The sequence below is a fragment of the Tachyglossus aculeatus genome, chromosome 2, assembly GCF_015852505.1.
Source record: "Tachyglossus aculeatus isolate mTacAcu1 chromosome 2, mTacAcu1.pri, whole genome shotgun sequence".
In the NCBI taxonomy this organism is placed as follows: domain Eukaryota; kingdom Metazoa; phylum Chordata; class Mammalia; order Monotremata; family Tachyglossidae; genus Tachyglossus; species Tachyglossus aculeatus.
The window spans coordinates 134,154,426-134,164,875 of NC_052067.1; the positions used below are offsets into that span (position 1 = coordinate 134,154,426).

At 45.8% G+C, this 10,450-nt stretch overlaps 1 protein-coding gene across 1 annotated transcript; it reads right to left on the reverse strand.

Annotated features, from left to right (window-relative positions):
• Positions 1-2,159: 2,159 nt before the first annotated feature.
• On the reverse strand, positions 2,160-3,110 carry LOC119920178 (olfactory receptor 52N2-like). The gene has a single exon (XM_038740846.1). The coding sequence runs from the start codon at positions 3,108-3,110 to the stop codon at positions 2,160-2,162; it is 951 nt and encodes a 316-aa protein (XP_038596774.1).
• Positions 3,111-10,450: the final 7,340 nt, after the last annotated feature.

The following is a 10,450-nucleotide window of genomic DNA, read 5'->3' on the forward strand; positions in this document are numbered from 1 at the left end:
GACGGAAGCCAGACTGGAGGGGGTCGAAGAGAGAGTTGTTGTTGCTTTTTCCACTGAGCCACGCTGCTTCTCTAATGGATAGATCATAGGCCTGGGAGTCAGAAGGACCTGGGTTCTAATTCTGCCTCTGCCACTTGTCTGCTGTGTGACCATGGGCAAGACACTTCTCTGGGCCTCAGTTACCTCATCAGTTTTCCTCATTAGTTAGATCAGTTATCTCATCTGTAATGTGGGTATGAGCCCCATGAGCCCCATGTGAGACACAGTCCACTCTGATTAGCTGTATCTACTCCAGTGCTTAGTACAGTGCCTAGCACATAGTAAACACTTAACAAATGGACTGTAAGTTCACGTGGGCAGGGAATGTGTCTGTTTAATGTTGTATTGTACTCTCCCAAATGCTTAGTATAGTGCTTTGCACACAGTAAGTTCTCAATAAATATGATTGAATGATGAATGAATGAACACACACAGGGTGCTTTAGATATGTTAAAAAAGGGGGCAAAAATATTTTCCAAAAGCATTGGAGTTAGCTTAAACAGTAGGTAAAGACACAAAAAATGGCAGAGACTATGGGAAACAGCATGACCTAGGGAAAAAAGCATAGGATTGGGTATCAAGAGCCCTGAGTTCTAACCCCAGGTCTGTCACTTGCCTGCTGTGTGACCTTGAATGAATCACTTAATGTCTATGTGCCTCAGTTTTCCTCATCTGTAAAACAAGGATTAAATAATGATCTCTTCTCCTTCCTTAGACTGGGTACCCCAGGAGAGACAGGGACCAGGTTTTATCTGACTACATCATACCTTGCACTGGGTGTGGCACATAGTAAGTACTTAACAAATGTCAACAAGTGTCATGATAATTATTATTATCTACCAAGCATGGGGAGCTGGCATGTCCAACTGGAAACACCATGTGACCAGGAGTCAGGAGACCCAGGTTCGAGTCCTAACTTTTCCTGGCCTTCTATGTGACCTTGGAAAAGTTATTTAACCACTCTGGACTTCAGTGTCTTTGTCTTTAATATGGGCAAAGATAGCCTTATGCCATATGGTACAGGGACTGTGTCCAGTCTCCCATCATCGTATTTGCCCCAGAGCTTCGCACATCATAAGTGCTTAGTAAATGGATAGTGATCACATAACAAACAGCCTCTAAACTAGGTTCAAAGGCCTCATCACAAAAGAATGGCCCCCGTCTTCCTCCTAGGCCAGTATCTGACAGTTTTAGGATTTTAAACTGTCACACAGCCTGCTGAAAACTGGAAGAGTATGACTCTTTGTTCCAGTTGGGCTCTTAACTCCAAATGGTTTCTCCTGAATCTCCCAGGCCTGGGCCTAAGCTCACGGGCCACTTTAGGTCATCCAGAAACAAAAGAAAAGAAACTGAAAGCCCTGTCTCATTTCTATTCAACCCCTACCCCAGTTTCAGCCCCTGAACCAGCATCGGTGCCATAGCTGGTGCTGCTATCCAGACTTTCAGAGTCAGCAAGATAGACAGTGACTTTTCCTGTAGGACCCTAAACAGTGCTTAGTACCATGCTCTGCACACAGTAAGTGCTCATAAATACCACTGATTGATTGACTAGCTGTATGTCTAGGAGTAATCTCCAGTTCAAGGGAATCAATAATTAGTATTTGCCAATAGTACTAAAAAATGCTCTTTACTATTGATACATGTAGAGAAAGGCCAACAGGATGATCATACAAATTAAATCCAAATTTTAGAGTACATACTTTACAAAAAAAAATTATGCAGAAGTTAGATGTTCATTTGCCACTGTTGATTTCTTCATTCTTTGGCTTCCTCTGTTGAAGAAGACCCTTTCCCTTAGAGAAGCACTGTGGCTGAATTGGGGGTGAAGATATGGATTCTAATCCCATCTCTGACATTTCCTATGGAAGCTTGGGCAAGCCACTTACCTTCTCTGTTCCTCAGTTTCTTCATAGGTAGAAAAGGAATTCAACACCTATTCTCCCTCCTTTTTAGTCTGTAAGCAATTCACTGGACAGGGACAATGTGACCTTGGTAGAATGGCTGACACAAAGTAAGCATGTAGAATGTTATTATTACTATGATTCTTATTATTGTCATTATCTTTATTATTATTATTCCCCACTCCAGTTGGGTCAAAGTCAGTTCTGGTCTCTTAAGGGTTAATAACCCCTTTTCCCACGCAACAGCCTGACCACCACTTCACGGATCTGCTTGGTCTTCACCCCATAGACGATGGGGTTCACTGTGGGGGGCAGCTGCAGGTACACGTTGGCAATGATGATGTGTACATGATGGGGAATGGTGTGGCCCCCAAAGCGGTGGGTGAACATGGTAAAGAAGGCCGGGACGTAGCTGACGATGATGGCAGAGATGTGAGCAGTGCAGGTGCTAAAAGCTTTGTGCTGAGCTTCTGCTGAAGACAGGCTCATCACGGCCCTGAGGATCGCGGTGTAGGATGCAGAAATACAGAAGATGTCAAATCCCCCGCTTAGAATGGCAACCATCAGCCCATAGATTGTGTTGATTTTGATGTTACCACAGGATATCTTGGCTACAGACATGTGGTCACAGTAGGTGTGGGGGATGACGTGGCTCTGGCAGAAGGGGAGTCTCTTGATCAGAAAAGTGAAGGGAATGACCAGTACGGCCCCTCTGAGGAAAGTGACCAGCCCAGCCTTGACGATGACGGGGTTGGTCAAGATGGTGGAGTATCTCAGAGGGTAGCAGATGGCCACATAGCGATCCAGGGCCATGAGCATGAGGACCCCGGATTCCATCACCGTGAAGGTGTGGACAAAGAACATCTGGATGAGGCAGGTGCTGAAGTCGATCTCCCTTAAATTGAACCAGAAGAGAAAGAGCATTCTAGGCACCGTGCAGCTGCAAACGGCCAGGTCTGTGGAAGACAGCATGGACAGAAAGAAGTACATGGGCTGGTGCAGTGCTTCCTCATGACAGATGAGGTACGTAAGGCCACAGTTCCCCACCATGGCGATGACATACATGGAGCAGAAAGGGAGGGAGAGCCAGGCATGAAGGGCCTCCAGACCTGGGATGCCATTCAGGGTGAATGGTGTTGGGGTGAAGCTGGAGCTGTTGGGAAATATCATGCCCACCACATCTGCATCACCCTTGTTGCTCTGAGGAGGGTGGGAGGAGGAAAGAGGCAGCATTAACAGTCCCAGATCTCCCGGCTGCCAATTTGTCTGGACTGGATCAGTTTCCCACACAACCTGGAGCTCAGAAGAAACTTGACTCATTCCAGTCCAGGCGTTGTAGGCATCTCTCAGTCTTGGTGTTCAGAAAACAGGATTACTGCTTGTGCTGAGCCTGGAAATTGATCTCTTACCACTTCTGAGCAAAGGTTCTAGAATTTTTGGAATTCTAGAAGGAATGATGGGCCACACTGTTCCATCCAAATTCCCCTTGGTCACCCCCACCCACTCTTTCCTTGGTTCTATCAGTCAGCTAAGCACTCCTGGAGGAAAGCATAAATTACGCTCCTTACCCTAGACTTTTTGGTGGTTGGCGAAAATTATTAAAGGGACAGTGCCAAATGTCAATTGGCAGCACCTAAAACTATCTGATGGACTTCTGGACCCTTCTGATGCAGTTTCAACCAGAAAATGTAACTCCATCTCCAACTCTGCTCTTCCATGGAGACCTCTTTCATGCCCCAGTAGGTACTGTGAATTTCGTCGGGCCTATTCCTGCACCTTTGGTCCTCGGGGCTGTACCATCCCTCTCCAACTCCAGACAGATGCCCTTTGTTGGGTGCCCAGTTCACACATCTTGGCTGATGTCCCTGCCTCCCTCGACCCCACTTCCTGGATCTTCCTCTCACAACGAGATGTCCTGTTGTCTTTACAGCAAACATATCATATTCATGACATCTGAGGTTACCCAGAAGAGTAGTTAGAAATGATGAAGTCTTACCCCAAACTCTGGCTGGAACCTGGCTGTGTGAAGAACTCGGAAGGCAAGTGGCAGAATGAGATTCGGGAGCATCAGGCTATGGGTTGGATGAGGGTGTGGATTGGACATAGTGTTTCTGTGGCCTTTCCCCAGGGGTTCTCCAGCCCGCATGGCCTCAGATTTTTGTACTTCCTTCTCTCACTGGCTCAAAGGCTCCAAGCGCAGAGGGACAAGGATTGTATTCCCAGAGCTAAGGCTCTTCAGAGCCTTTGAGCCACTCTGAGAAGAAAAACATTAAGTGGAGAAAAGTTTACCAATGTCCCTATGGTTGAGTTTGAGCCTACTGGGGCTCTTCATAATGAACTCCTAGCCATCTGATGGAAGGTTCCTGACATCACAGAGTCTAGCCCCCTGCCTCCTGGAGTGGCTGTGTTCACCCCAGTTGAAAGCATGGCATTCAGCAACTATCCAAGTATTTATCAAACTCAGTGTTAACAATCCTCACTGTCAGTACGTTTGCTTTTGTCTAGTCTAAATCATCCTTTCTTCCATTTGCTTTTTCTGTTTTCAGTGGTGATAAAGTCAGTCACTCACTTCCATAAATAATAAGGTTAGTGTAATGCTAGACTCTGTCTTCTGTATATTCCCTACCAGCACAGCTTTTTCTAATAAGGACTCCTCCTTCTCCTTCTCTTCCCTCTCCTCTATTTCCTTTTTCTCCTCCTCATCCTCCTTGTCATTCATTCATTCATTCAATCATATTTATTGAGCGCTTACTGTGTGCAGAGCACTGTAGTAAGTGCTTGGGAAGTACAAGTTGGCAACATATAGAGACGGTCCGTACCCAACAGCGGGCTCACAGTCTAGAAGGGGGAGACAAAACAAAATATATTAACAAAATAAAATGTAATAAATATGTACAAGTAAAATAAATTGAGTAATAAATATGTACAAACATATATATATATATATACATATACAGGTGCTGTGGGGAGGTGAAGGAGGTAAGGCAGGGGAGATGGGGAGGGGTAGGAGGGGGAGAGGAAAGAGGGGGATCAGTCTGGGAAGGCCTCCCGGAGGAGGTGAGCTCTCAGTAGGTCTTTGAAGGGAGGAAGAGAGCTAGCTTGGCAGATGTGCGGAGGGAGGGCATTCCAGGCCAGGGAGAGGGCGTGGGCCAGGGTCGATGGCAGGACAGGTGAGAACATGGCACAGTGAGGAGATTTCCTGTAGAAGAAAAGAAGGGAGGTGAGGTAGGAGGGGGAGAGGTGATGGACAGCCTTGAATCCAAGAGTGAGGAGTTTTTGCCTGATGCGTAGGTTGATTGGTACCTTGCCCTCTTCCTTGTCCTCATCCTCTTCCTCCTGCTCCTTCTCATCCTCCTCATCCCAGAACAGGAACAAAACTAATATATTTTATTCATTTTGTCATAGGCTATTATTTATTCAATTATGCCGTTATTTTTTTAGGTAAGAAGTGTAGCTAGGGACAAGCAAAGATAAGGAGCTGGGATTCAGAAGGGGTGGAGGGGAGAGATAGAAAGATACAGCTGGTGGAGAGCCATGAATCTAGTATTCAGAAGTTTCCCTTTGATTCTGTAAAATTCAGATTTTCAGGCAGAAGTGAGTGATGGCTGGAGATTTTGCGGAAGGAAGTGATCAGTTCTGAACTGTAGTTTAAGGAGCTTGATATGGTAAATGGAGTGTAAGGTAAGGAAGGGGATAGATTGGAGATGAGGATGCCAGTAAGGACGCTGATGGATTAGTCTGGCAAGAGATGGTGAGTGCTTGGACCATGGTGGTGGCTCTAAAGATGGAAGGAGAGGAAGGTGTGGATCTGGGCAACGTTGTGAAGGTCCTCTTTCCCCCCTTCATTTGTCTCTGTGCACCTCCTAGAAGCAGCATAACCTATCAGAAAGAGCTCAGATCTGGTAGTCAAAGACCTCGGTTCTAAATCCAGCTCTACTTCATGCCTGGTGGGTGACCTTTAGCAAGTGACTCCTCTTCTCCTTGCCTCAGTTTTCCTATCTGTAACAGGGGGATCAATACCTGTTCTCCATCCCGCTAAAATTATGTGCCCCTTGTAGGATGGGGACTGTGTCCAACGTGATTATCTTGTACCTACCCAAGCACTTAGTACACCTCTTAGCACATAGCAATAATTTAACAAAACAAGCACATTCACCAATATTAAGAAATCAAAGCCCAGTGGGGTAAGGGGTGTGGTGAAGTCATTGTTTTGTTGAGAGCCTACGAGGGTCTTAGCAAAGAAACTTCCGAAGCAAGAAGAACCATTCCCAGATTCCAGCTCTCCACCCAGCTGTCCTCCCAGACAAGATAAAGCTGCCCAGGGAGACTGCAAGACACATTCTGATCTCTTTAGATTTGTTGGATTTTAACCTGTTTTCTCAGTATTTTCATTTCTATTTTAACTGTCACCAACCAGAACAGTTACAGCAGTGCTGGTTTTCAGAGTAGACCCCCACCACTTCAACTGATGGCCAGTTGTTTGGAGGAAAAACCCAAAACAAATGAAGCCAGCAAGGCATGAACAGCTCTCCTTTGCACGTTGGCAGGCGATTGTCCTATTTGTCAAACGAGAATCTTTTTTCTGTGGGCACCTGGATTCTTGGGCAGAGAGTGACCACATGGAAACTCCTCATCTCCTTGACCTTTTTGGTTGTTCTTCTCTGGACCATCCCCAGCTCTAGTTCTTCATTCTTAAGCTTATAACCATAACAACACACTGTATTTCTGGTGGGATTGCTTAGTTAACAAGACCCCTACTTGTGTTTGCATTTTCAACTCCTTCTAGTTTATGGCTCAAGGGGAGAGGGAGAAAGGGCCTTATTCCAGGAGGGCAGGGCCTGAGAATGCTTTAGATCAATTTCAGCAATGCAAAAAGGTTTAACATTCATTAATTCATTCATTCAATCATATTTACTGAGTGTTTACTGTGTGCAGAGCACTGTACTAAGAGATTGGAAAGTACAATTCAGCAATGAAGAGAAACAATCCCTGCCCACAATGGGCTTACAGTCTAGAAAGGGGGAGACAGACATCAAAACAAGTAAACAGGCATCAAGAGCATCCATAGAAATAAACAGAATTTTATATATATATATATATACAATATATATATAATATGTATAATATATATATATATATATAAAGACAAGTAAACAGTCATTAATATAAAATACATAGAATTATAGATATATGCATATTTACACATGTACTGTGGGGTGGGGGGTAGAGGGTTAGAGCAAAGGGAGTGAGCTGGGGCAATGGGGAGGGGAGGGGGAGCTGAGGAAAAGGGGGCTTAGTATGGGAAGGCCTCTTAGAGAAGGTGAGCTTTCAATAGGGTTTGAAGCGGGGAATTGTAGTCGTTTGGAGGATTTGAGAATAATAGTAATAATGATGGCATTTATTAAGCACTTACTATGTGCAAAGCACTGTGCTAAGCTCTGGGGAGTTTACAAGGTGATCAGGTTGTCCCACGGGGGGCTCACAGTCTTAATCTCCATTTTACAGATGAGGTAACTGAGGCCCAGGGAAGTTAAGTGACTTGCCCAAAGTCACACAGCTGACAATTGGCAGAACTGGAATTTGAACCCATGACCTCAGAGAAGTAACATGGCTCAGTGAATACAGCACAGGCTTTGGAGTCAGAGCACTTATGTACATATTATTATACTTTATACTATATTGTTTCCTCCTAACTCAGATTCATTTTATCTGCCTTCCCTGATGGACTGGTGGGAGCTCAGGCTGTGGGCAAGTTACTTGACTTTTCTATGCCTGTTTTCTTATTTGTAATATATATATATATATATATATACATATATACATATATACATATATATATATATATATATGCAATATGTGCAGACACACCTCAAGAACTCCCCAGACCACCAGGATCAATCAAGCAATCAATCAATCAATCGTATTTATTGAGCACTTGCTCTGTGCAGAGCACTGTACTAAGCGCTTGGGAAGTACAAGTTGGCAACATATAGAGACAGTCCCTACCCAACAGTGGGCTCACAGTCTAGAAGGGGGAGACAGACAACAAAACCAAACATATTCACAAAATAAAATAAATGGAATAGGTATGTACAAGTAAAATAAATAAATGGAGTAATAAATATGTACAAACATATACACATATATACAGGTGCTGTGGGAAAGGGAAGGAGGTAAGGCGGTGGGAATGGAGATGGGGAGGAGGGGGAGAGGAAGGAGGGGGCTCAGTCTGGGAAGGCCTCCTGGAGGAGGTGAGCTCTCAGTAGGGCCTTGAAGGGAGGAAGAGAGCCAGCCTGGTGGATGTGTGTAGGGAGGGCATTCCAGGCCAGGGGGATGACGTGGGCCGGGGGTCGACGGTGGGACAGGCAAGAACGAGGCACGGTGAGGAGATTAGTGGCAGAGGAGTGGAGGGTGTGGGCTGGGCTGTAGAAGGAGAGAAGGGAGGTGAGGTAGGAGGGACCGAGGTGATGGAGAGCCTTGAAACCGAGGTTGAGAAGTTTCTGCCTGATGTGTAGGTTGATTGGTAGCCACTGGAGATTTTTGAGGAGGGGAGTAACATTCTCAGAGTGCTTCTGGACAAAGACAATCCGGGCAGCGGCGTCAAGTATGGATTGAAGCGGGGAGAGACAAGAGGATAGGAGATCGGAGAGGAGGCTGATACAGTAGTCCAGTTGGGATAGGATGAGAGCTTGAACAAGCAGGGTAGCAGTTTGGATGGAGAGGAAAGGTCGGATCTTGGCAATGTTGCAGAGCTGAGACCAGCAGGTTTTGGTGACGACTTGGATTTGAGGGGTGAATGAGAGAGCGGAGTCGAGGATGACACCATGGTTGCGGGCTTATGAGGTGGGAAGGATGGTAGTGCCGTCAACAGTGATGGGAAAGTCAGGGAGAGGGCAGGGTTTGGGAGGGAAGACAAGGAGTTCAGTCTTGGACATGTTGAGTTTTAGGTGGTGTGCAGACATCCAGATGGAGATGTCCTGAAGGCAGGAGGAGATGCGAGCCTGGAGGAAGGGGGAGAGAGCAGGGGCAGAGATGTAGATTTGGGTGTCATCAGCGTAGAGATGATAGTTGAAGCCGTGGGAGTGAATGAGGTCACCAAGGGAGTGAGTGTAGATCGAGAACAGAAGGGGTCCAAGAACTGAACCTTGAGGAACCCCCACAGTAAGGGGATGGGAGGGGGAGGAGGAGCCTGCAAAAGAGACTGAGAATGAACGACCTGAGTGATAAGAGGAAAACCAGGAGACGACGGAGTCTGTGAAGTCAAGGTTGGATAGCATGTTGAGGAGAAGGGGGTGGTCCACAGTGTCGAAGGCAGCTGAGAGGTCGAGGAGGATTAGGATAGAGTATGAGCCGTTGGATTTGGCAATCAGGAGGTCATTGGTTACCTTTGAGAGGGCAGTTTCCATGGAACGTAGGGGACAGAAGCCAGACTGGAGGGGGTCGGGGAGAGAGTTGGTGTTGAGGAATTCGAGGCAGCGCGTGTATATGACCATTCAGGATGATGTCAGAAGTGAGAATGTTCACCTTCAGGGCAGAACTGGGGAAAGACAAAGGAGTGGTGGAGGGTATAAAAGGGGCTCAGGGGACAATTTGCTTTGTAGATCAGAGCCCTTTGATCCCTACACCAATATAAAGGAGAGCCAGTTAGCTACACTGTTGTGGACCTCTTGACATGCCGTTTCATTGGATTGGTAATTGTACCAGAATGATGAGAAGGTTCTTTTCCCTTTTGTGAGGAGGGGTGGGTGTTTTTCTTACAGGAACCCCTGTACATTGTACATTTTGGAGGGGTGGGGTGGCTGTTGACCACAGATCCTTTTTCTTTCCATCATTCCCATTATTTGTATAAGTTTTGTATATCTGTCTCCGCAGTAGATTGTAAGCTCTTTGTGGACAAGAAATGCACGTTTTACTTCTGTTGTACATTCCCATGCACTTAGTGCAGTGCAATGTATGCAATGGGAATTAAATAAATACCATTACTATGGCTACTACTGCTACTGCTACTACTACTATTACTACTGCAACTAACTATTTTTGGAGCTAACCCCAAGAGAACAGCCTTCCTTTATGAAGACCTTCCCCAACTAAGAGAAGCAGCATGACTTAGTGGCAAGAACATGGGCTTGGGTTCAGAGGATGTTCATAAGAGGTGGGTTATAATTCCTGCTTCGCCACTTGTCAGCTGTGTGAGGGGCAACCACTTAGCTCCTCTGGGCCTCAGTTACCTCATCTGTAAAATAGGGTCTAAGACTGTGAGCCCCATGTGGGACAACCTGATTACCTTGTATCTACTCCAGCGCCTAGAACAATGCTGGGAACATAGTAAGCACTTTACAAATACCATTAGCATTATTATTAGGCGTTCATTTCCTCTTCTCCCACTCCCTTATGAATCACCCTGACCCTTGGTAGTTGTTAGGTACTTAGTATGTGTCAAACACTGTTTTATGATTATGGTGATGATGGTATTTGTACATCTTTATTCATCCCTCCCTTAGCCCCACAGC